This window comes from Neolamprologus brichardi, chromosome 16, assembly GCF_056152115.1.
Source record: "Neolamprologus brichardi isolate AB-2024 chromosome 16, ASM5615211v1, whole genome shotgun sequence".
NCBI lineage: Eukaryota > Metazoa > Chordata > Actinopteri > Cichliformes > Cichlidae > Neolamprologus > Neolamprologus brichardi.
The window spans coordinates 5,477,987-5,504,235 of record NC_142119.1 but is presented as its reverse complement, the minus strand read 5'-3'; the positions used below and the strand labels follow the sequence as shown (position 1 = coordinate 5,504,235).

General features: G+C 38.6%; 3 protein-coding genes across 6 annotated transcripts; 2 read left to right on the top strand and 1 right to left on the bottom strand.

Moving 5' to 3' along the window:
* The first annotated feature begins 530 nt into the window (after positions 1-530).
* On the top strand, positions 531-8,626 carry LOC102793570 (fas apoptotic inhibitory molecule 1-like). 2 transcript variants are annotated; one of them, XM_035909032.2, is made up of 5 exons: positions 531-645; positions 2,354-2,484; positions 2,620-2,848; positions 4,605-4,654; positions 5,939-8,626. In XM_035909032.2, the coding sequence occupies exons 2-5, from the start codon at positions 2,371-2,373 to the stop codon at positions 6,086-6,088; spliced, it is 543 nt and encodes a 180-aa protein (XP_035764925.1). In that variant the 5' UTR covers positions 531-645; positions 2,354-2,370; the 3' UTR covers positions 6,089-8,626. The 2 variants fall into 2 exon arrangements, with proteins under 2 accessions (XP_035764925.1, XP_006793755.1); XM_006793692.2 differs by having other exon boundaries at positions 534-645; positions 2,351-2,484.
* Positions 8,618-14,218, bottom strand: LOC102793070 (protein mono-ADP-ribosyltransferase PARP9-like). 2 transcript variants are annotated; one of them, XM_006793690.3, is made up of 8 exons: positions 13,801-14,218; positions 11,603-12,517; positions 11,167-11,382; positions 10,804-11,019; positions 10,519-10,612; positions 9,871-10,355; positions 9,592-9,748; positions 8,618-9,502 (listed from the first exon to the last, which is right to left on the bottom strand). In XM_006793690.3, exons 2-8 carry the CDS (start codon positions 12,500-12,502, stop codon positions 9,207-9,209), a joined length of 2,364 nt encoding a protein of 787 aa, XP_006793753.1. In that variant the 5' UTR covers positions 12,503-12,517; positions 13,801-14,218; the 3' UTR covers positions 8,618-9,206. The 2 variants fall into 2 exon arrangements, with proteins under 2 accessions (XP_006793753.1, XP_006793754.1); XM_006793691.3 differs by having other exon boundaries at positions 11,603-12,507.
* On the top strand, positions 14,026-26,063 carry parp14rs1 (poly(ADP-ribose) polymerase family member 14-related sequence 1). Of its 2 annotated transcripts, none has more exons than XM_087830202.1 (17): positions 14,026-14,235; positions 14,340-14,440; positions 14,971-15,001; positions 16,598-16,858; positions 17,351-17,575; positions 17,670-19,897; positions 20,114-20,341; positions 20,446-20,667; positions 21,343-21,409; positions 21,695-21,844; positions 22,209-22,271; positions 22,392-22,568; positions 23,160-23,387; positions 23,520-24,134; positions 24,326-24,459; positions 24,707-24,881; positions 25,299-26,063. In XM_087830202.1, the coding sequence occupies exons 1-17, from the start codon at positions 14,058-14,060 to the stop codon at positions 25,586-25,588; spliced, it is 5,373 nt and encodes a 1,790-aa protein (XP_087686328.1). In that variant the 5' UTR covers positions 14,026-14,057; the 3' UTR covers positions 25,589-26,063. The 2 variants fall into 2 exon arrangements, with proteins under 2 accessions (XP_087686328.1, XP_087686327.1); XM_087830201.1 differs by having other exon boundaries at positions 21,343-21,415.
* Positions 26,064-26,249: the final 186 nt, after the last annotated feature.

Sequence of the window (26,249 nt, the reverse complement as noted above, 5' to 3'; positions counted from 1 at the left end):
TAAAGTCATAAAGAGCTATTAGCTGAATCTTTGGCATACCTCAGCGTGGTGTGCAGTGTGTCTCAGTTATGTGCAGTAAGTGAAGGCGATGATCTTAAGAAATAAAGAAAACACACTGCCAGTTCAGTAGTGTTTTCATGGATGGGCTTAACCAGAGCCTGGGCCTCTACGTTAATGAAGCAGAAAAGATCATCGTTACAGAGAACAGAACAAAAGGCAGAGACAAAGAAAGACCTCTGAATGTCCTTCAGAAGAACCCTGGAGAACTACTGCTGAAGACAGTTAAAGAAATTACAAAAGTTCGGACTCTTGAATTTTATGTTTGCTATAATTGTACAAACTCTATTTTTGCATGACAGACTTTATTTCCAGGTCTGTTTACGTGGAAATAAAGTCTTGAACGATATATAATATATCGTTAACTTTTGCTCCTACAATCTAAACACATCTGGTACCTGCGCTGCTATTTCCGGAGTGGGCGGGGGGAAGCCTGCGCGTAGGCCGATTCTATGTTACCATAGTAACAGCATAGTCGCAGCTCATCTGTTGGTTGTCCGCAGGAGCTGTGGAAAAACTGCGATAAAGTGGTTGCTGGGCCATTTCTAAGCGCCGCGGAGCTGCAGGGAGCATCTCAGGACCGGGCAGGTAACATGAAGCTGTAATGGTGGATCGTATTCCACCAGATAGCGTTTGAGGTCATGCTTTCACAGCGCAGATGATAACGTTAGCGGTCAGAGCCACTAATTGTGATCAAGCCTGCAGCAGAGTGCGTTACTATTGGAGTAAGACTTCCGCTTTATTTTCAAAATAAAACTACGTTCAATTCAATTTTATTTATATAGCGCCAAATCACAACAACAGTCGCCCCAAGGCGCTTTATATTGTACAGTATATCCTATAATAATAGATACAGAGAAAAATCCAACAATCATATGACCCATATGATAAAATTTTCTCATATTACTGTGAAATCAGAAATTGCGTCAAGCTGTAAATTAAAAAATATAAGTGCGTGAATGCTGATTTTTTTATGTGTGCTGGTTAAAGTGGTTAACAATCGCAGTTAAGGGTCTTTAAATACTTAAAAAGAAATAATTAAGTGTTAGTAAGTGTTTCAATGTGAAGACAGTTTAACACAGTTTTCCCCAATTTTATTTTAAATTGTTTCTCTTAGCAACCAGTTTAATAGTTTAAATATTCATTATAATATTTTTCTGCTCCTTGTGCATGTGACATCAGATGGGCGAGGCTATTAACATCAGAGCATAATAACTTATATTAAAGAAACATTTCAAGGAAAGATTTTTCACTGTGTTAAACAGTGTAAAACATTGACCAAAACCACCATTAAAAGAAATTTTTTAAAAAGCTGAAACTGTAATGGTGCATACACACTGAACATGATAGACACGACCAGAGCTTCAGGTGTGAAAAATATCTCAGTGACATCTCTTATATCACTCCCCTTTAAATAGCTGTCCAGACAGCACAAAAGCGTACATTATTTGTTGAATTGTGTTTCTTATTTAATAAGCACTCCTTTTAGAGAATATTTGATGACTAGGTAGAAAAAGTCTCTTACGAGTAATAACCTTAATATAATAAGTTATATAACGTGTCTAGATAGAGTTATGGTGTTATTTTCCAGGAATTTCATTTTTTTCATTTTATAATACTAGTCACAATAATAATTATTATAGGAAGAAAGTAATTAATGACTTATTAATAGCTTATCTGCAATTATCACACTCTGAAAAGGCCTAGAAGTGGGCGATCTAATCCTCAGTACACACTGCAGTAGTTGCACATCCTTAATATCTGCACAACCTGTGCAGTGTGAACAACACAGTTTACAGTACAATTTCAAGCATATATATTTAATTTGTGTTATATACTGGGAGTTATTCTATTTTATAACTTTATAATATATGAAATTATTTAATTTAGTTTAGACAGTTACTGTTCTTCCTTCTTCGAGCAACTATAACCACACAGTTTCCTCAAGGTTTAATAAAGTATTCTGATTCTGATTCTCTTTGAGGTTTGACACCCGTTTCTCCACTTTTACTTTGAAAGAACACCCCCGAAACCGGAAGTTTAGATGCCACAAAGAGTAACATTGTAGCTGCGCTCTTTAGCCGTGTTTCTGTCACAGTTATAACTCGCTATTAATACTCTAACGTCGTAGCTGTAGTTGCTGTAATGAAGTAGCCGGGGGGATTCATGCCGGCGGGCTAAGAGCCGCAGAGATACGAGCATTGTTAGCTTTCATTTCTTTAATAGCAGCTGAGGTTAGCACAGGGTGTTAGCTGCCCTTGGTTTCGGTTCACGCTGTAGTTTGGTTCTCCAGCAGGTTCTGAAGGACTCACGATGTCTAATGATCTCGCTGGAGTGTGGGAGGTGGCGCTGAGTGATGGAGTCCACAGAATCGAGTTTGAACACGGGACCACCACCGGAAAGAGGGTCATCTACGTGGATGGAAAGGTGTGCAGTCATACTGTTAGCCGGGGAAACACTGGACGTGTTTTACTGGACTAATCTTATTTATTAATTTATTTGAGTTTATTTGAGTGTTTCTGAGCTTCATCAGCTCCTGTGATTTTCTGATTTATGCTCCAGGAGGTTCTGAGACGGGACTGGATGTTCAAACTGGTGGGGAAGGAAACTTTCAGCGTGGGCAGTTCAGACACCAAAGCCACCATCAATATAGATGCAGTCAGTGGCTTTGCCTATGAGTACACCCTGGAGATCAACGGGAAGAGCCTGAAGAAGTACATGGAGAACAGGTCAAAGGTCACCAGCACCTGGTTGCTCAACTTAGACGGCATTGACTGCAGAGTGGTCCTGGGTGAGCTCCTCTCAGTGTTTGTATCATTCAGCTCTTGTCCTTTTACTTCTGTTACTCTGACAGCTTATAATTATGATTTTTTATTCATGCAGAAAAGCTCTATATTCAAGATTCTGCAAAAATTATGCAAAAAAACCCCTCCCAACAGCCCAAAACATGATCTCATAGGAGAAAAGATGCAACTTATTTTATAGCTTTAATAGGTTACAAAATACAAATATATATCTAAGATACATAAAGCTTTAATTCATCTACATAGTCAGTCAGGATAGATATAGACCTGATATTTAGCACAGTGTGATTTATGCCTCTTCACAGCCACCCTCTAATATTATGCAGTAGCTGAGCCTAAGCTCCTTAACTACTCTAAGCTTGGACCATATACAGCCGTGTCTGTGATCTAGGCGAGTTAATCCTTCATATAATTGTACTGCTTACAGTGGATCAAGTGGCAAACTACCTTGAAAGCACATGTTGCAAATAACCACTGTGCATTGTCTGCATTTGTAACAGAGATATCCCAGCTGGGAAAGAATGGAAATATTAAACTAAACTTTATATTAAAAACAATCTCTGTGGTTTGTCTTTCACTGTATATAGTACATTTTGTACTGTGTTTTATCCAGCATGTCTTGTTCAACCATTCACACACATTCATACAACCACTTCTACGCCTAAGTGCTTTCCATCTAACAGTCACACTCTGATGAGCACATCGAAGAGCAACTTGGGGTTAAGTATTGTGCCTAAGAATGCTTCGGCATGTAGACTGAGACAGACAGGAAAATGTAAATTAATCCAGAAACACTTTGTTCAAAGGATTCTGGCAAGAAACAGTAAATACAACTTTTATTAAAAGTCAGGTTATCATGTTATATATCCATTACCCTGATGTTGATCAAGATAACTGTGGTTGTGATTTTTGCCGTAACTGAGCAGCCTGAATTTGGTTCTTGTTGAGAAACAGAAACAAACAAAGATTTGATTTAAAGTAGCCAAACAGAGCTCAGCAACTCTTTGGAATAATATACAGCATGAACAGTATATTAGATTAGCACAAAGATAATATCTCTATGAAATGAACTCTAATAGGCTGTAATTGTGTGTAATTACTCATTACTCAGTATGTAGCAGCCAGTGTTCTGCCATTGGAGGCATTTTCCATTTTTCTTTTTTTTCTTCCATTTTCATAGACTCATGTGGTCCTGCAGGTCTGAAGTCTTTGCTCTTCCCTGCCTTCAGTGAAAGTAACTTTATTAGCTCTGTTTAGTGTTTCACTGCAGAGAGCAGATGAATGCAGATAAAGATGAAGGCAAACAAGGGCGTTGCTCAGATCAGACGTTGCATTGCCTTTCAGTCACAAAGTTAATGCTGTGGCTCTTTAACAAATGCCAGCTGTGGTTTTATAATATAATATAAAGCGCTATATAAATACAGGCCATTTACCCTTTTTTATAATGTCATGCGGAGAATTCTGTGCTGGTGCAGACCATAAATCTGGCTCTTAGTTTGCAGAAACCACCTACACGTGATTAAATACGCAGAATAGATATGAGTCAGACTAGGACTGGAAACCACAAGACAATCAGATAATCTTTCTCATTCCAGCACCCAGCAACATTACACCTAAAGTTAAAGATAGTCACTAACCTGCTCTCACTGGCTCAGCAGCTGTGTGTTGGCCAGTTTACTTACATTTTTTTTAATTGCTTATTTGGTAAATATTAATTTAAAAAATCTGTCTTTTTACTTGCAGAGAAAGACACCATGGATGTTTGGTGTAACGGACAAAAGATTGAGACTGCAGTAAGTAAAACACGAGTGACATAATACAGGTTGTTATTAGAGCAGCAGTTCCCTTAGTAACAGACCACTAGGGGTCTGTGACCCGGGGACCCTGCAAGAGAGATGGTATAAATCATAGATTCATTAAAGAGTGCTTATGTTGATGGGAGGCTTTCACATTAAGGATTAGAATCAGAATCAGAAAGGGTTTTATTGCCAAATGTTGAGCAGGTTTACAACATTAGGAAATAGCTGCGGTACTTAGTGCAAACATACTGTCATATAACGCTTAAATAGACATGAAAATAAAAATAAGAATAAGAATTGAAAGTGCTAAGCAGATAGATATATACATGAGTGCAGGTGGTGATCAGTGCCAAACATGGCATGATGCAGTGAACACAGCGTAGGGTCATGTGTTAGTGGTGGGAACAGTCATACGGTTATTGTTCATGAGTCCAACAGCAGAGGGGAAGAAACTGTTCTTATGGCGAGAGGTTCTGGTGCAAATGGACCGGAGCCTCCTGCCTGAGGGGAGCAGGTCAAACAGACTGTGTCCAGGGTGAGAAGGGTCAGCTGTGATCCGAGCTGCACGCCCCAGTGTCCTGGAGGTGTACAGGTCCTGCAGAGATGGAGTCTGCAGCCAATCACCTTCTCAGCAGAGCGCACAACACGCTGCAGTCTCTGTTTGTCCCTGATAGTGGCTCCAGCGTACCACACAGTGATGGAGGAGGTGAGGATGGACTCGATGATTGCAGTGTAGAATTGCATCATAATGACGGAGGTGATGGTGGGCTCCCACTTCAGGTCCTGGGTGATGGTGGTACCCAGGAAGCGGAATGAGTCCACAGAGGTGATGAGGGTGTCAGTCAGGATGATGGGGGGGGAGTGGGGCTGTGTGCTTCCTGAAGTCCACAATAATCTCCACTGTCTTCTGGGCATTCAGCACCAGGTTGTTGTGGCTGCACCACAGGAATTAGGGTGTGTGTACTTGTTATGTGTATTTGTATGTAAATTTGGTTTGGATGTTGTCTTTGTGTTCGGATATGTAATTTTATCTGGGGTGTTGGTCTTATTATATTGAATAGTTAACTACAATTGTAAAACCATAAGTTGTTTACTGATGATTGTTTGTGTATTCCTGGTTGTTGTTTTATCTGCTCATTGCCTTTGAATATAAATTGATTGGTTGCTTGTGTGGTGCGGCGCATTTTTCTCTTTTGGGATATCATATTGGATCATTATTTTCGTTTGGAACAGGACGCTTCCTTTCTTAGTTCACGCTTTTGCGATTTGCGCCTGCAGGGTGAGTTCGTGGACGACGGCACAGAGACGCACTTCACACTGGGAGACCACAACTGCTGCGTGAAAGCTGTGAGCAGCGGGAAGAGACGAGACGGGATCATTCACACGCTGCTCGTGGACGGCACGGAGATCGCCGAATGCACAGAGTGAGCGTGACTGCGCCTGGATGAAAGCAGAGATCTGGTTTTGTATCTGTGACGCCGAGTGAGGGCGCGAGGTGATTTAAAGCTGATGAAGTCAGGGACCAACTGAGAGAAACAGTGCATTGCTGCTGTAGTGTGCGGGGTATGTTAGCCATATATATACTGGTGAAAGCTGTCCTGTAAATAGCATAGCTGAAGACAGAAGCTAAGCTTGAGCAGTTTTAGAAGACCGAGGGCAGCTACTAATGCCAGAAACAAGCATTTACTGTCTCCAAATGTTCACACTGGATATTTGATGTGTACACTGGTCTTTATAATCATATTAACACTATTAATCTCAGTAATATCATCAACACGGGAGTCCAGATGTGCCACATTATTCTCTCTCAGCCAGGGTTTTAACACGAGCAGCTGCTTTTGAAGAAGTACTGTATCACACAGCCAAGCGTTACTAGTGAGCTGTCCCAGTAAACCCTCACCTCATTCTCTCTTACCTTAGCTTTCTTGTATTTTCAAATGTTGTGGAGTGGGAGGTTCAACAACAGGGTAACTTTATTCCTTGAATGTAGCAGTGGACTGGTTCCTGTTCTGGTGTTGGCCTGTTACATGCTTTGTGTTTCCATTGGTTAATTCTGTTGATATGAAGTGATTAGCTTCCAACGGCCTGCTGCTGATGTGTCTGAATATTTACAGGGTGCGTTGTTCTCAGTTTTCACTTAGGCATAAATCATTTACACAGCTGCAATCACTCACTGATGTCCAAACATACTTTAAAGACGTTCTGTTCTCTTTAGAAAGATCTGTGACTGTGTTGTGCTGTCAAATCATGCGGTAGTATCATAGAGTGTATGATGGACAAAGCCACTGTGATGTCACCCACATTTGTCAAAGCCACATTTTTGGACCCTTCAGCTGGCCACTGTGACCCTCTTAGGGTTTTTAAACCAGATGTCACAGAAGCGGGGTCGATCAGTCATTGCCCCCATTATCGTCTTTTTGAACATCATGTATTAGATATGATGTAAATGTAGTGATTGATACCACTAATGAAGTGTTTACCGAGGTCACAGCTCAAATGACAGAGGGCTCCTTTTCCACTGAAATCTGTTGAGTTTTTTTTCCTGCTAACTACAAGTACAGAAGTCGCCCCCTGCTGGCTATTAGAAAGAATGCAGGGTAAGGCATTGGCTTCATTTTACCAGTATGGAAGCTATGTCCATCTTATACATGCAGTCTATGGATAATACAGAACTTGAGCTAAACATTTTTATAAAATCATGGTTATCAAAGATTGAAGATTTCTCCAATGTATGTGAAACAAATGTTTGGTAAGAGACGTTCACTAAGGCTGTACTCACACTAAAAAAGCCGTGCCATGCCCGAGTATGTTTGTTTCCCATTTTCCAGTTTGTTTGACCAGACTGCTGCATGCTCCACCCCGGCAGGGTTACATGAACTGCTCCAGTCCAGGTTCAGTTCATGTGCATGTTATGTGACCACTAATCGTGCACAAGTACTTACATGTAACTCTGGCAGTTGTTCAATGACAGCTGCCTGTGTGAAAATCACTGTGTTCAGCACTTCACAAATCTATAAGGCATATGAGAGGATGAAGTGTCACCACTTTAAAATGAAACTGGATGCATAAAATCATGAACGTCACTGTAAACACACACTGATGAACACTCTGAGCCCAGACTGTTAAGGATGAATGCAGGCGATCAGTGGAGTGGTGACGAGGCGACAGCCATGATGTGTGTGAGTACATCCTCACTGTTAGAAATTGGAACCCAGATTTACTCAAACACTGAGCCAATCCAAACTGGGTTTAGGCATTAAAGAAAGTACTGTTGGTATTTAGAAAGAGAGCGCAGTGACAAGATGACATGTAGGAGATTTTGAACTGAGATTTTTGACCCTGCTGCATATATTTCTATGAGTTCCTTTCCTTTGGTGCAAAATATACAGATAATTATCTGTATATTTAACTTAAAGCTCACAAATTGATGTACTAATGTTTGCAACACAATTTATTGCTAATCCTGATAATATTTAATCCAGAATAAAACATGAAAATGTTTCCAATTGTTATTTTTGTGCTTGATATTAAAATGAGCTGACTGTGTGTGTGTTGGAAACATAATATGTTTTGTAAATCATCGGTAGAGCTAACCACACCTTTGAGCTCACATGCCGTTTTGCCCCATTTAGTAAATCTGGCCAACTTAGCAAACTTCATCTGCTGATGTCTGTGAAACTGAACTGAAATGCAGCTGAAAGCTTCGTGAAACGGACACACTATTTGTTTTTCCTGTCAAACTGTTTCAAGGGTCAAAGGTGAAAATGTTTCATGCTCAGTAGACTGTGACATAGTATAGTTATGATTACCGTCTCACTCTGTTTTTCATGTGACAGGAATAATGTTTATACATGTATTTCATTTTGTAAGTTGTTTAAATTGTATTTTATTTCATTAAATTTGTGTAGTTGATCAGGTTTTGTTGATGAGCTTTAAGTAAAATAAATCTGGACACACTTAAAGCTTTGCTGTGTTTAATAGTTGTTTTTCCATATTTCAGTAAATGTTGTTACAACAAAAGTATAAAAACAAAACATAAAATAAGTCCAGATTCCTCAAACAAACAACAATTTTTAATTTTATTTTGACATCAACATCAGGAAAACTGTAACTACTCATGTCCATTATGACTCATTCTCCCATTCATCATGGAGTTCACCACCACCATTATTATTTTATGGACAAACAAAGCTAGATTAAAGTCTTTTCATATTTATTGTGGTATTTGCTGTTATAATCATGTCTAAATTTATGGAGTCATGAGATGCCACTAAACAAATGAACCCTTTCAATCTAAAAACTACAGTGTTGTTGATATAAAACACACATTATTAAGCTCAATCTTGATTGATAAACATGTGATTGGTTCTACTCCTTGCAGTATTGCTATGATAAAATAGATTTTGATAACTTGCTGCTGCCATTATTCAGCAATACATTATGAGAAAAATGAGCCCAGTCATTCCTTCATATTTTGCTACTAATATCCATTATATCGAGTCTATAACTGATACAAACATTTCTTTTTTTCTAACAGTAAATATGCTCATTTTGGATATCCATGAGCTTGTTTTTTCTCACAGGTGATGATGTACCTGGGCAGGGCTTGATAACTGCTAAATATGACAGAGATGTTAGACCCTCCACTCACACTGTCAAACCTAACTTGTGGATCTGTCCCTTTAGCAGGTGGCAGAATGAGACCTCGCTGACCCTCGGTGGGCGTCCCTCTCAGCACGTCAGCCTCCACAAAGTACAAATACTTATCCTTTTCCTCCTTCCAAACATCCATGGCCTCCTTCACTGTCCCAGCAAAGTAGATGCCTTCTCCATATTTTGGGTCTAGATCCAGACAGGGATAAATATCTTTTGTTACTAGGTGTGTTTTAATTATATTATCTGTAGCTTTGATATATATAATGTTAGCATACCTTCAGGTGGTGCACACTCTGCATGGGAACCAATCTGGCTAACCATCTCACAGAACTGTGCAGGTATGCGCTGAAACATTTTCTCAGAGGAGCACCCCAGCTGGTTTTTCTTGAGGTCAAACAGCTTCTTCAAGTTTGAGTTCTCCACTTTATCCACCTAAAAATAAAACATTTCATTTTGAAATAAGGCACAAGGCTTATTTATATAGAGGAAGAAAGTAATAAAGCTTAATAGTAACCCACGAAAAGTTGAGGAACATTTTATGAAACATAATTTACCTTTAATATCCACAGACCAAGATTTCTAAAATCAGATATTCTTTCTTTGAACTCCCGGCTTGAGTTGTCCACTGTTTTTGTCTTTCTTTCTCTTTCACGTGGCACTTCAGCTAACAACTTGCACATTTCATCCTTTTCCTCTCTGACAAACGCCTCCTGGACAGTGCAGAGCATGGCCTCCGCCTGCAACGCAGCATCCACAACATCCTCAGCCGAATCCCCATCTACTGTTAGGCAGGCGTGACCCTTGGACAAAAACTCCTCACACTTAACACCCTTTCTAGTTAAATGAGAGAGCTGCAGGTATTCTCTTTCACCGAGGTGCTGGATGAAGTTGTTGTAGATAACCATGGGGCGAGGGGGCCTGATGAGAAAGTGAGTGAGCCATTTTTCAGCCTCATGTAGTGATTCTTTAGAATAGCTTCTCAAACTGATCTTTGGAATTGGAGCTTTGTTGAATCTGAAGTCTTCTTTGTTATCATATGCTGGTGGAAAAGGCAAAAAGAAACATCCTTACTCATACCACTGGACTCTATGGAAACTCAAGCTTTGATATATGCTACTTTTTTTTAATACTTGTATCTTGACTAAGAAAGCTATTCATTTAGGACACATTCATTAGCCTTGCTGATACATAGCATTTCTGACCTTGCCTATGGGAGCTGAAGTGTTTCACTTCATCTTGTGTGATGCTGGTATGGGGTGTGTTATGCTGGAGAGATTTAATTTTTTCCTTGAAGGCCTGGAAAGAAAAGGGCATTAACAATATATTTCTTAGCATGCGACAATTTGCAAAACATTAATAACATTTCTCTTTGCTTTTTTTGCAACTTATGCCTAAAAATAATCGTTGTTTAAAATATTACAGATCAGATATGGTAACTGACATGGTAATTTGAATCTAAATTCTTGAAAACATTTTTGAAATACAACCTGAAATGTGCCATAGTCTGAAGGAAATATGACAAAATAAATCTCCATCTTCCCCCCAAATTGTTTGGCAAACTCAACCACTGCCTCGGACATAATGCATGCAGCTTCTTTTTTAGTGAACCCAAGGTTTCCTGTGCCAATAGCAGGAAAGGCGACAGACTTGTGTTGACTTGCAGCTGCTGTCTGTAAGCATTCCAATACTGAATTGAAAAGAAACTGTAAAATAAATGGAGAGAAAGATGCAATTAGATTTGTGAGTCCAATGAGACTCCTTAACACTTTGGAGTGCATCATGATTACTATAATACACCAGACTTTCTATTTCCATCAAAATGATCCATAACGTATCAACTTATAATGTACCTTATGTGCTGCTTCTTTTCCATTATTAATGCAAAATGTATGATACACCTCTCTACACCCCAAGTTGTAGGCTTTTGTGACGATGATATGTTTAGTCCGAGGAGCATTTTCTATTTCATCTTGCATTTTCTGACCAGCTTTCTTCAGCAAAGCTTTAGAGACCTGACCGACTTTCAGGTCTCGTTCCAGTGATGTTGTGTTTACAATGACATCGGTCTGAAAGGATACAAAAGATGCTTAGAAATAAAAAAATTGTGCTAGAACAAAACTGTGGATTTTAGGTACTTTATATCTTCATAAATCCTAAAAATAGCTAACTCAAGCTCAATATACAAGAAATGATTGGCATGAAGGTAACCTAAACTTGTCATTCAACTAAAAAGTAAATAGCAATCAATAAAAATGATTATTTTGAAGAAACAATACAGATTTTTACCTTCTGTTCTTCAATGTTATCACTCTTCAGTGCCAAAAGGACATTCCTAATCTGGATGGAAATGTTAGATGTTTTGGTAGCACCACTGGTGTGGGTTCCTGGTGCCTGCCCTTGCGGTGCTAACTGGTAGTGCTGGTGAGGGGCTAGAATCTTATGGCAGGCGTTCATCATTTCTGTGACCGTTGGCTCATCGTGGTTCACAAAGAGTATCTCTCGAGGAAGATTCCAGCGGGAAGAGGAGAATTCATAGTAGTCTCTCACAGTTGATACTATAGTTTCAGCACATTCTGACAGGGGGTAGTTGAACAACCCAGAGCTTATAGCTGGAATGGCAACAGTGTCCAGTTGATCTTTTTCAACTCTGTCAAGAATGCTCCTGATAGCCTGCTCCAACTGTCGTTTGGCTAGTGAAAATTCAGAATGAGTGGGCTTAATTGGCAGACATGGACCCACAGCATGAATTATCTTCTTGCAAGGCAGCATCCCAGCATTAGTGACAATTGCTTCTCCTGTTGGTATGGAACCATGTTTGTGTGTGTAATCATCACACTCTATTTGGATTTGAGGACCACCAGCTTCACACAGAGCATATGCAAGGCCACCACCATGATGAAGATTGGAGTTGGCAGCATTAACAACAGCCTTTACTGTGAAATTGGTGAGATCAGCCTTCCACACGGACACCTCAACGCCTGCACGCAGCTTGACAGAAAACCTCTTCTCTGGGGCAACAGTCTGCCTCTTCTGCTGTCCAAAACTCACATCACTCTCAAAATCCACACCTTTGAAGGCGGCCTCACATCCAAATTTTCTTTCAAGGATATGACTCAGAGCAGATCTACTTTGTTTTACAATGTTGAGTGAAGATTCATGAAGAACAATATCTGATGTATGGGCCATGGTTCCTGAAGAGATCTACAGAAAAAGATTGTGTAGGTGAATCACAGAATGACAAGAATCACACCTCAGGGTTTTAGAATGAATCAGGACCATATGCACGGAGTGAGCATAAATGACACACCTTTAGCAAACAAATAATTGAAGCTGAAATCTATCTAAGAAGTTTGTACTGTTGTGGATTTAGTTAGTGCATTAGTATTATTTCACAATATTGGTCTATCAACGGTTTAGACTATATTTTTAGTGTATGCACATATATATTACCACTCAGGTCAGGGTCATTTAGCAATGTCCTTGTTTTTGAAGGAAAAACACAGTTATTTTTAATCTAATACAAGAAAGATTATAACTAATTACTTAATGGTCAACAGAGTCATTAGTTGGCCATTAATTTGACTGATCAGTTAGGCTCATGTTAAGTCAAAAGGGATGTTATTGAGAATGTCTTCAAATCAAATAGTAATTGCAGAGGAGTTATTAATCCAAACCAGAACACCATAAATTTTATTAATAAATTAAAGTATAGGAAAGTAGGCAAGAAATTGATTACTGTTTAAATAAAAACACATTATTCAGCATATTATTGTAATTTTATTACATTACTTTTACTATATTACAAAAGTACATAAATTTCTCTGTACAGTATGTGTGGAGCCTGTGTGCAACTTTTATTTTCACTGGAAACACAACCACCAAAAACCCATTCACTCTAGGCTGCACACTTTGGGGTTAGTAGTAATGATAATACCCATATTTATTTAATACTTTTTACAGTGTCATCAAATCAAACATATTCTCCTTTGCGACGAGCAATAACTTGAAATGAAGGGGCGTAGGTTTCCATAAATTGCTGTTATACCTTCACTACAGTAGAGGGAGACAAAGACGAACAAATGACACTCTGACTTAGGGATTTTTTTTTTTTTTACCAGAAACAAAAGGTTGCACACCTGCATACGTCAATATAAACAGTTTATTGTGCTTAAATAGCGCTTGAAGCTTTTTTTTTTAAATAAAAAATATTTTGATTAGTTTCTTAAAATAGCACCCTTACACGAAAAGAAGAAAAATAAATCTTATATTGTTTCGCGTTTGTGTGACGTTTCACACAAACTGTCAATGTCGACTTTTATTCAGCGAAAACCCCGAAAACGTTGACGAGTCAACAAAACAAGTTGCTGGATGCAAATGACTAGCGAACCCTAATCGATTACACAGAAAAACCATTAATTTAAATAAATCATAATTTTAGTTTAAACAAATAAAGAACGTTTATTGCGCAGACGCCAGATACTCACCGTCGCACACTTTCAGCTGGAAAGTACCGAAGTGAAGGAGAAAGCGAAAGAATGAAAAGAGGGCGCGGACGTCTCCAAACGGTGGACCGCAGCCAAGTGTAAAAAGTTGTTTTTTCAGCCCTTTCTCTGTAGCTGCACCCTGTTCTGAGCCAACCCTTCAAGGCCAAACTCAACAACACGCCAATAAAAACTGCGTTTCGTTTCATAGGAAACAAAAGTGAAACTAGTTCAGAGCACACAGCAGCCGGCCTGCGAAGATGGCTGGCGTACACTCCTATCCTCTGCTCGTTGAGCTCGAAGAAACCAACATTCCCAGATTAAAAATCAAGTTAGTGAAATACTTTCAAAGTAAGAAATCTAACGGTGGTGGCGAGTGTGAGGTGGAATATGAAAATGGCAGCAGGACGGCGATGGTGCGCTTCCGGAGAGAGGAGGGTAAGCTTGTCACAATAAAGTCATGTTTACTTTATTTAAGCAGCTACAATATCATTTATTATCAACGAAGTTATGTGGTGACATGTGTTTGTGCTGTGTCACAGATCAGAGAAACGTTCTGGCCAAAGAGTCGCATCAGATCAGTTTGGAAAAAGGCGTTTTGAAACTGACGGTTCGCTTACCCACGGAAGAGAAATCATCACGGGTGCGAAAAGTTTGTCATGAATCATTTATCAACAGCTGTTCTGTTCTGTGTACCTCAAATCTGTTCTTATATTGACGATGCTATTTATGAGATAAGGTTTCACTGTTGATAGTGCACCGTGAAACCTGCGTGCCTCTAATTTCTGTCAGACCGTCCTGTTCTCAAAAGGAAATGCGAGAATATTCAATTCCTCAGTTTTGTGTGACACTTGAGCCCCTCTACAGACTCCAAATTATCAGTCAGTTCCATTAAACGTAAATCTGACCATGTTTATCTTTTACTGGAAGTCATGTGACTTTATAAAGCTAAAGCTGTGCTGCACACTGCTTCTCTTCCTGTCGTGCGGATACTGTAAAAGTCAAACTCACTGCTCGGAAAGCATTACTGGGTGCGGTTTGCTCGACAAAGCAGATAATGAATTTGTTTGCATGAATTACTTTTTGGACCAGAAAATATTTACGGCGCTCACACACACACACGCTCGCTATAATTCTAAACAAATGTGACTAACGTGTATTTTCTTTATACAGGAAACTCCGTCTGATAAAGATAAGAAGAAATGTAAGTACTGAGTGAAGTGAACAGAACTGTGTTTATAACCACTAGTGTAAGATCAGGAAGTCCTTTCACTTGTCCACCCCTATAGTTTATCTACTTTTTAGTATACACCACTGTCCACTTTATTAGGTACACCTTGTTAGTATCCTATTGGACCCAAATTCTGACCCTAACATACAAATATCATCAGATTAATCAGACATTGCTACACTTTCAAAAAAATGATTGTCCAGTTTTGGTGAGTCTGTATGAACTGTGGCCTCAGTTTTCTGTTCTTAGCTGACAGGAATGGAGAACAGTGTTGGTCTTCTGCTGTTGTAGCCCAGCTGCTTCAGTCTGTGACATGTTGAACTTTTCAGTATCCCTCAGTTGTAACAAGTGGTCTGACCATTATCCTCTGATGGCTGAGATCACAGAGCCATTGCTGCCGCACAGAACTGCTGCTCACTGCAAATTTTCTCTTTTTTGACCATTCTCTATAAACCCTAGAGGTGGCTGTGTGGGAAAGCCCCATAGTTTGTGAAATATTCTGATCCACCCACCTAAACACCAACAACCACAATATATACTAGAAAATCTCTAGGTTACACTTAGCAGGCTAACTGTGCCAATGTTAGCTATTACTGCAGTAAATGATAGTTGTGCATCTTTGCTTTGAGCCATTACATGCTTTACTGATGGCTAAAGTTAGCGCCATTTGAAATCATTTAGTATCATAGGTAAAGCAATTTCACAAGCTAGCATTTCTACTTATGATTTTACTACTGATGACTTTCGCAAACAACGTTCTGTTTTCCAGCTAGTTGTTAACTTAACACTTCACAAATCTAGCAGTGCTACTTTGTGACACTGGAAAAGCTGAGTTAACACAACAGCCCTGGGCGTTTGAATTAATCAAGTGATCTCATCCACTCGAGGCAGGTTGTCTCAGGTAGTTTTCTCAGACATTCACTTTTTTTTTTTCATATGAATAGCAACTGCCCACCACCAAACACCATTTGGAAATAATCAGTGTTTGTATTGTATTACAAGTCCATCATCTCCTATTTGGCTTGCCTTCCATTTATACTGTTTTAGTTGAGTTATCATTTGAAGTTAAATATTTGTATAAAGGAATTAATTCAATACGTGTGAGGCCACTGAAAGTACCTCAGGTTCTGTGACCCTTTCTGAACTAGATATAGCTAGCTTGTGATTTGTCTGTTTAGCTAGCATTAGTAAGTTGAAAACAAAACAAAAAAAACTGAATCTGTGGATCAGAGATTAGACAAGCTGACAAGCTTTATGAGATAAAACTGCCTCTCCCTCAATAAAATATCCAAAGCTTCATGCTGTTTTAACATGGTGTGCTTTACACTTCAAAACTGGTAGGATACACTAGATGTCTCCTAGACGTTACGTCAATAAGACCATACAAAGTCTGATTATTTTTTTAAGTCAATATTAATGATTATTTTTATTTTAATTAATTTATTGATTAGTGTGAGGCAATAGCTGTGAGTGAAACACCAAAATAAGTCATTAAAATATAAGTGTTTTAGTCTTGCACTATCTAAAAAGTATATGTTTGTTACACTTGGCCACATTTGTCTTTAACAGCAGATGTCGCTGCAGACAAACAGCCGAGTGCTGGTAAAAGCAACCTGACAGGCAAAGTTGAAACAGAAACAGAAGGCGGAGACGATGATACAGCAGATGAAGAGCCATGTTCCACCTCAGCCGTTTTAGGGAATATTCTTGATAATACCAACCAGGAGTTCTTGGAGATGCTGGTGGAAAACATCACAAAATCTCATGACTTCACTTTGGAATTCTTTCCTGACATCTCCTCTGCTGTGGTGACTTTCCAGAGTGGAAAAGGTACCCATTTCAGAATGAAAAGTTCTTGTTTATGATATGATAAGATAAAGTTTAACCGGCCGTTTGATGCTGAAATCTGAATTGCATAACCAGGTCCAACACTCATTAACATTAAACAACATAAAAATATGCCACAAATGTAATAAAGGAATTTTCCTGGACAATGTGGCCATTTTATTTGCCTGAGCTAGAATGACAAAGTTTTCTAGCGCACTAATGCACAGGATAGCAAAGCAACACAGACTACTGGTAGTGTAATGTTGTGCCAGCTATATATATATATATATATATATATATATATATATATATATATATATATATATATATATATGTGTGTGTGTGTGCAATATACCTTGCTAATTATAAATGTGCTGATACTTCATTCTGAAAAATGGGTGTACTCATTATTAAATCAACAAAGAAGATTTATCCTGCAGAATTATTTTTTTTTATTAAAAATGCCTTAAACCGTTTTTAATCTTTGTTTCACAGAAAATGCTAATTTTGTGGCAAAATGCCCCCAAAACAAAATGTTCACCAAGAAGGGATTTTCTGTTCAACCTCTCGAAGTCCCAAAGCAAGTTCTAGTTGACGACATTCTACACTTCAGTGAAGAAGTTCTTCAACTTTATTTTGAAAATGAAGGTGGGGATGTGGAAGAGGTCTTCCTTAATGAAGCGGAACAGTCTGCTGTCATCACATTTAAAGATCATCGAGGTAATTTATTCACACTATACTGTATGTTCCTGCAAACCTACAGTTATAACATGTGTGAATAATAATATACAGTATGTTACATTATTTTTTCCAGCTGTTCAAAAAATCTTCAAGAAGAAGCATTCCATAAAAATGGAAGAAATCAGAGTTTATCCTTTTTATAAAACTCTGGGCGTGGCCCTCTACGGCAAAGACAAACCTTCACTAAAACTTCCCGCTGCCATCTCACAGCCCATTGACAGTGCTGTCCTCAGATACCTAGCTCAAAATAAATCAGCAGCAGAGGCCATTTGCAGTGAAATGGACAAACACTGCTGCATCGTGAACCTCGGCCAAACTACTGTGACCTTGAGTCCTGTGTCTTCTTTACTAAAGCAAAAGGATGCCAAAGCCATCATCAAAGAATGGACTGCTACTGTGAAGCCAGCATTTGCACAATCTGCGTCAAAGTTCAAATCTGTGAAGTTCTGTCCAGATTCAGATGCATGGAAAGAGTCTGAGAAAAAGATCAGAGAGATGTTGCTGAATGAAAATGTGATTGTAGTACCTGATAAAGACAGTGGTGCTTTATCAGTGGCTGGTCTTGTTAGTGATGTCAACAGACTGGAGAAATCTCTTTCTGAAAATATTAACAAGATTGCAAAAAAGATCCACAGGGAGAAATCAAGTAGAACTGAAGAGATCAAAGTGTCACCATCAGTTTTTCATCTGCTTTGTCAGGATGGCCTCATGGACAAACTTCTACTTGTGTATCCAGAACTCAAATTGTCACCAGAGAGTCCTAATCTGAACATAACTGGTTTAGGGGAAGAGATTAATGCAGCAAGCAAAGTTATATTTGATGCAGTACTTGCATTAAAACGACAGAATCTGGAAGTAGATAAATATGTGCTTGAACTGTTGAAGGATGAGCAACAAGAGGAGCTTACAGATGCTCTCCTCACATCTCACCAAATAAACGCAGCGTTTGAAATCAGTGGAAACAGGGTGCAGCTCCTTGCTGTTTCTGACAGAGATCTGTCTCATGCTCAGGACCATCTAGGACAGCTGTTAACAACTCAGTACATTAATGTTGAAGACAGTAATGTCCTGAAGAAGCCAGAGTGGCAGCAGCTGGTCAGTCACTTAGAGCAGGCTAACAGTAAGCCATGCAGAACTCGAATCAACACAACTGCTCAACAAGTCGTAGTGTCAGGACACGAGGATAGAGTCATAAAGGTTCAGCATCAGCTTGGTGACTTCTTAACACAGAACGCTCACATAGAAGAAACTGTTGTGGTCAAAGCTAATGCTGTCGTTAAATACTTGGAAGATTTTAACAAATCTTGGATGGAGAAAGTGAAAGACAAGGTGAGAGTGTCCTACAGAAATGAGGCCATCTGTCTGAGTGGATCCAGAGTGAATGTGACACATTGCAAGACTGTGGTTGAAGGTGCCGTCTCTGCTGTAGTCTTTGACAGTCTGAATGTTTACAAGTCTGGGGTGAAGAAGCTCTTCCAGGAAAATGAAACTTATTTTTCCACAATCAAAACTGAAACTGATTGCCTGGTTCAACTAGTTGATAAGCCAGGTGGTGGACAAGACAACGTTAAACAAGTACCAACACCTTTATACCAACTTAAGATGCCTGGAGGAGTAGAAATTGCTGTTTACAAGGCAGATATGTGCAGTTACCCAATAGAGGCAGTTGTGAGTCCATTTAATCAAGACTTGAAACACAGTACTGGTCTTGCAGCAGCACTTTTGAAGGCTGCCGGCCCTCAGTTACAAGATGAATTTTACAAAATGAAAAAAACAAAGGGTCAACTCAAGCCAGGAGACTGTGTCATAACTGATGCAGGAGGAACACTTTGTTGCCAAAAGGTCATCCATGCTGTGGCACCCAAGTATGAAAAACCACTGCAAGCTTCAGCTCAGTTGAACAAAGTTGTTAAAGGAAGCTTAGAATTTGCTGAGGCCCACGGATGCGTCTCAGTAGCTCTTCCATGTATTGGCAGAGGAATGCGCTGCTTTCCCCTCAAGCAGTGTGAACTCACCATTGTTAAAGCAGTGAAGGAGTACTGTTATGAGAACTATGATGAAATTACCTTGCAGAAGATCCATTTCGTAAACAATGATGACATTGCTGTTCAGGATATGGTGGCTGCTGCCAGGCAGGAGTTTGGAAACCTCAGTGACTCTCATTCTCAACAAACTCCTCATCTCACTGCTCCCACACAATCAGTATCACAGTCTACTGGATCTGACCTGTGTCTGAATCGTGTGCAGACCAAAGAAGGCGTGGACATCGTTCTTACAAAGGGAAACCTAGAAGCTTCCACGGTAATTCAGATTTTGGCTGTTTATGTCTAATTAAAGTGAATAATAAATAAATAAATTAAGAGGCAAATTGTCCAGTACAGGAACCAACGACTTCATGCATTAACTATTAACATGTTGCTATCAAGTGTCTTTATGTTGAATAAATTTCAGGGGTTAATTTGGAGGGGGGGTTAGTACATGATAAATATGTACTAACAGTCTGCTAACCATTTTTAGACGGAGGTGATTGTGAACACTGTGTCTTCAGACCTTGACCTCAACAGAGGTGCAGTCTCACAAGCCATCTTGCGTGCAGCTGGACCCAAACTTCAGCAGTTAGTAGATGCGCAGGGTGCTACTGGAAATGTTGGTGAGATCATTGTTACTGATGGCTGCCAACTAAAGAGCAAACAAGTCTTTCATGCAATCGCACCTCACTATAAGGATCAAGCCACATCTGAAAAGGTGAAGTACCTTACATTATAAGGTAAAAGTTTAAGCTTCAAGGTTAAAAAGCCTGTTTGATCCCACTTTCATGATGAATGTCTTTATATATAACTGTCTTACAGACTTTGAGAGGAATCTTTAAGGACTGTTTGAACATGGCAGAGGATAATAATCTAACCTCCATATCCTTATCAGCCATTGGTGCTGGAAACTTGGGTTTCCCAAAAGATCTTGTAGCCTCTTTGTTGTTGGATAAAATCTTAGAGTTCAGCAAAAAGAAACACCCCAAGCATCTGAAGAAGGTTGTGATTGTACTTTACCCCAGTGATACACAAACTATCCAGGTAAGAAAAAATAACAAGCTTTGAAGCAACACATTCTCAGTGCTAACCAGAAATCTTTTAGGTCAATAAACCATCAGCATTTTTACCCAGTAAAATCTATTTTTCTTTTGTTTCCATTGTAATCTTCTTTTGCTGGGGGTAGAAGTGACCATATGGGGACAATATTATCATCTAATGCCAGAAAACCTGGCATACTGCATCCATATACTCTGATATTTTATCTCAGAGAGTTTTATACTGTTCTTCTTGTTTTTGATCACTGTGTAGTCATTAGACAATTTTAGCTACCCTATTGGTTTTTTTTTATTGTTGTAATTTTAATGTTTATCGTATATGTTAAATCTCAATGGGAGTACTTATATAAATGAAGGTTGAATTAAAAAAAATAATTGGCAAGAAGTAACAAAAAATAAATAAATTAATAAAATACTAGTATTTAACTCATCAAAACGTCTTGGAAGGCTGTTAGTAATATTAACCATGCTGATTCAAGTTAGCAGAGATAAAGCACAGCACACAAATGAACACACATATTTCTTCTATGGGCATAGGGCCTACTTTTGGAGACAGCGTCCAGTAGTAATTAAACTTGTTCTGTTGTGTTATTTAGTTTCAGGTTTGGTGTCAAATTGGTGAGCTTCAGTTGAAGTAATCGCTCTTCTTTTCTGTCTGCAGGCTTTCAGTGATGAATTTCAGAAGAAGTTTCCCAGCGCCTCAAGTGGTTCAACAAGTTCTACACAAAGTAAAGGCAGGCAACACTGTTTGATATGCAGTTGCTATAGAATGCTACCAAAGAAAAGAAGCAAACACTCAAAACAATACAAACAAAACAAAAACTGGATGTATTTTTGCCTGTTTTCAAAGAAATGTAACAAAACAGTTAGTACAAACATTTGTACTAACTGTAATAATAAACTGTATTATTTGTACATATCCTAATGGACAATTAAATTAGTAGTCAAAATTAATGAAGTTCTATTTTGTAATAATTTATTGCTGATAATTCTTTATTTTTGTCCATTTCCAGGAGGCCCCTTCTCTAAAATCACCTCAACCCCAGACATGCATGAGACCAAAATGGGCAATGTGACTATACAGGTAGTCACAGGAGACATAACCAAGGAGACGGCTGATGTCATTGTCAACTCCTCCAATGAAAACTTTACTCTTAAGTCAGGTAATAAAACTTTACTCTTAAGTCATCATAGTAAGAACTACAGTGCTTGAGCTGTGCCAAACCATTAACAGTGGTTGTTATTATTATTTTTCCTGCTGTAAATATTTATTTTGACATATACATATAAATATTAAAGCTATTATAATAATATTTAATTTAATATTATATATTAAAATTAATATATATTTATATATTAATATTTAGGTACAATATAGAGGATAATATTATGTAAATATAGTCCACATCTTTAAAGTATTTTTAGATAATAATACACAAATAAGAAAGAAGGTCACACAGTAATTGTATCTTTCAGATTATGTGTACAGTATGTATTCAATGGTGATGTAACCTTTGCCTTCTCCAGGAGTGTCTAAAGCTATTCTAGAAGCAGCTGGTCCGGCTGTGGAAGTGGAATGCCGCAAACTTGGTAGGAAATCACACCAACTTTTTATAACGCTGTAACTCAGAGTTGGCACCAGATAGTATGGCCTTGTACACACTGAAATTTTTAATAAGGCTCATTAACATACATTACCTTCACCTTTAGGTGCTGAGCCCAACCAGGGCATGGTATTGACGAGCCCCGGTAACCTGAAGTGTAAAAAGATCCTCCACCTGGCTGGACAGACAGACCCAGTAAAAATCAACAACACTGTGAAAGATGCACTCCAGTTATGTGTGAAAAGCTCTTTCACCTCTGTATCGTTTCCTGCCATCGGCACAGGTGAGGTTTGAAAGCATTTTGTCACTGACAGGTCACATATGTAAATGTCAGTTTTAGGCCATGATATTTTTTGTGGGTTAAGCTAAAATATGTTGACAGGCTGCAGCTTGTGCTGTACTGGATTGATGTAATTCAGGAAGTTGTGATGAATGCTATGATTATAAAAGCCTCCTAACCTCCTACTGTAGCTTTCTAATTGATAAACACAGGGTGATGAATAATCCTCTGTTTTCAGCCAACTAAAGGCATTTTGTTATCTTGGGGTGAACTGTTTCCTCAAATGTATGACATGTTGTGCTCTTTCTCTATTGACATGTTTGCATTAGAAGGAGGCGTTGTGTACTCAAATACAATTTAAAATACTTTTATTAGATTCTTTGGATTTAATTTGCAGTTAGTTTGTGTTTAGAAAGATGTGCATTGAGAGATACATCAAATTTCCTTATCACAGAACAAATTTGACATCAAGTTCAAAGAAGGTTTATGGAGAAATTTTAGAGCCAGGAACAGTGAAAATAGTGTTTTAATGGTGTCATCTGTCGATGTGGCTCGCCCCAGCAGTCTTCAATGTGTGCTGTCCCTTTGTTTTAGGTCAAGGCAATGCACAGGCAAGACTGGTGGCTGATGCCATGTTGGATGCGGTGACTGATGTGTTGAGCCAAAACACTGCCAGCCCCCTGACTACAGTTCGCATAGTTATTTTCCAGAAACCTATGCTTAAAGACTTCCACAGCAGTATGCAACAGAGGGAAGCTGCTGATCCCGATTCTAAGGATAAAGTTGAGTGGAGCTTGGGGTACATTGGCTCCAAAATCAAAGGTAAATGGCTCAATAAAGTCAAATGTAAATACACAGAACAAAGAGCTTTTGGTTTCACATTCTCAAATCACATATCTCTAATCAGTTTCAAATGTTAAGTTCTAATGTTGTTTTTGAAATTTGTTATTTCAGCAATCTTTACTGGTGGAAGTGCTGACAAACCAAAGAATGACAAAGATTTTGTCATTGACAGTCTGAAAGTGGAGGCTACTTGTTTCCACATTTGCGGTGACACACAAACCAGTGTTGACTCTGCAAAGAAATGGATAAATGACAAGATATCTAAAGAATATTACAGCACGGAAATTGGAGACAATGCCATCCATAGTTTCTCTGATGCAGATCGACAGAAAATTGTTGACATGCAGAAGACCATGGACATCAGCATAAGGACTGAAAGCAACAAGCCGAAAGCCACAATCACTATAGAAGGACTCAGCAGGGATGTGCTCAAAGCTAACACTGAAATCCTTAAAATGATGAGTAGGGTGAGAGACGAGGAGGAAGTAAACAGGAAAGTGGAGCTGGCCAGCGCTGCGGCAGACTGGCAGTATCAGCAGTCTGGGTTCCAGTTTCAGAGTTTTGATGAAATGACCAACTTCCACCTCGAGGAAGCACTGCAACAAAATTTACAAACTGTAAAAATTACATTCAAGGGTCAAAATTACACTGTCAACATTCCAAAAGGACCTGCCACTGACAGCCAGGGAAATATCATGGAGATAAAGAGAATTGACAAGCTAAAAGGTATTTTAATAAAACCAAGAGTAGTAAAGTAAAGTAGTAATAAGAGATCAGCAGTGTGTTAGCATTTGAAATCTTGCATGATTTCGCCTACTGGTAGGTCTCTCAGAGTTTTCACTACTGAAAGCTGAAGTATCTCCCCAAAAGCTATACAATTTTATTTTGTTTTGTTTTTTTAATTAATTTGTTACTAGGTGATGTTCCTGAGCACTGGGATCCCATGCAACCTAACGCCACCAATCAGGCTTTCCCATTACAAGCTGGGACACAGGAGTATGATGAAATCCAGAAGCTGTTCCAGGCCTCATGCAAACAAACCATTATCAAGGTAGCATCAATCACATTGTCTATTGTTTTAGCACATTAGCATTAGCCCATCAGATTACTAGATTAAAGTGTTTTTTCAGGTGTAAGCTAACTTACAATGCAGCAGGTGACACAGAATTTATATCTCAATAAACGACATTAAAATGTTGTTCATTGAAAATGTAAAAGTTGCCCAGTAATATTCAAGTGTTAGTAGATTTGACACTGTGTGACGATGTTATGTAAATTATTTCTTTTCCTGCTCTTAGATTGAGAGGATTCAGAACCCTGCATTGTGGAGCGGTCTACAGGTTAAGAAGCGTGACATGGAGGTGAGAAATGGTCACCAGAACAACGAGAGACGTCTTTTCCATGGCACCTCCGAGGACACTGTGGCTACCATTAATGACCGTGGCTTCAACAGGAGCTACGCTGGAAAGAATGGTGAGACGTTTGTGGGCATTTACTTCGATTTTGTCAGAGAGCTAAGGAGATAGCAGTAAGCTAAAAAAAAAAAAAAAAAAACAACTACTAAAAGAATTGATCTCCAGGAGGCCCCAGAAGACTAATTAATAATAAATAACTGTTTTTTTGGTCTCTACTGGAAACATGAATTTAATGTTACATGCCTGTTAGGTCATAATGCTTTTAAGAGTTGCAGGTCATAAACACTTTCAAAAGAAACTTTGATTTACACAAGTTTCTCTGATGCTTCATACCCATGCGGTATGTTCAAATTGTAGTCTTTGAGAATATCTACTACTGCTACTGGTAGAACAACAAAAATAATAATAATAATAATAATAATAATAACACAAAATATGTTCGATCTTTTTCATTGGCTTTCTCTTCTATTTTCAGCTGCATGCTACGGCAATGGAACTTACTTTGCTGTCAATGCAAGTTACTCTGCTAGCAATACCTACTCCAAGCCTAATCAGAATGGGGAAAAGTTCATGTACGTCTGCCGAGTTCTGACTGGGGACTTTGCTCTTGGACAACAAAACATGATTGTACCGCCAACAAAAGGCGCCAGCACCATTTCCACTGGTCTGTACGACAGTGTTGTGGACAACATGGCCAATCCCAGCATGTTTGTTGTCTTCCATGATATCCAGGCTTATCCTGAATATTTGATTAAATTCAGGTGATGCAGCTAGTGAACAAGATTGCAAATCTTAACTAGAGATCACCTTACGTCATTACATATAAGGTGATTACGTTTCTCCATATTTTTATTCTTGGACTCTCCTCGAGTGCCTTTACATGAGTCACAGTTGAAAATGATTACATTAGATGAAAGATTTTAATTATGTAAGAACATCAGCATCAGCTTGATTTAACCAACTATTATACAAGCATTAATCAGTGAATGGGAAAAAAATATGAAAGCATTACAAAACAAAATTTGTAATGCACTTTGTAACAAAAGTTTACATGTTAATGCAGGTAAAGCTCAGATTAAGAATCACTTTGAAAGGAAACGTGTAAAAGAAATTAGTTGCTGCTCACATAAACAAACCTGCAGAAATGATCAAGCACAACAATTGTTCTGAATGTTTAAAGTATAATAAATTTAAAGTGGCTTATGTATGCTTGATGTTGTCTCTAATTTTTTCCTCTTGAAGGTAAGCTATGATTTTGAATTTTTAAATTTTTCAGTTTTCCAAATAGCATCTGTTCCAGATTTCTTTCTACATTTGATCTTTTCAATGTGTATGTTTTTTGTTTTGAACCTCAAAAACAGAAGTGTGACTACTAAGATAGATTCTGATTAAAGTTTTGTTTCCTCCAATCAGAAGTAATAAATAT

Coding starts and splice junctions, on each gene's coding strand:
- LOC102793070 (XM_006793690.3), bottom strand. CDS start 12,502: ATGGCCCATACATCAGATATTGTTCTTCATGAATCTTCACTCAACATT. Junction 11,020..11,166: donor GAAAAGAAGCAGCACATAAG/GTACATTATAAG, acceptor TTTATTTTACAG/TTTCTTTTCAATTCAGTATT. Junction 10,613..10,803: donor CAGACTATGGCACATTTCAG/GTTGTATTTCAA, acceptor TTTTCTTTCCAG/GCCTTCAAGGAAAAAATTAA.
- parp14rs1 (XM_087830201.1), top strand. CDS start 14,058: ATGGCTGGCGTACACTCCTATCCTCTGCTCGTTGAGCTCGAAGAAACC. Junction 22,569..23,159: donor GTTTCCTGCCATCGGCACAG/GTGAGGTTTGAA, acceptor CCTTTGTTTTAG/GTCAAGGCAATGCACAGGCA. Junction 24,882..25,298: donor GAGCTACGCTGGAAAGAATG/GTGAGACGTTTG, acceptor TTCTATTTTCAG/CTGCATGCTACGGCAATGGA.
- LOC102793570 (XM_035909032.2), top strand. CDS start 2,371: ATGTCTAATGATCTCGCTGGAGTGTGGGAGGTGGCGCTGAGTGATGGA. Junction 2,485..2,619: donor TCATCTACGTGGATGGAAAG/GTGTGCAGTCAT, acceptor TTTATGCTCCAG/GAGGTTCTGAGACGGGACTG. Junction 2,849..4,604: donor TGACTGCAGAGTGGTCCTGG/GTGAGCTCCTCT, acceptor TTTTACTTGCAG/AGAAAGACACCATGGATGTT.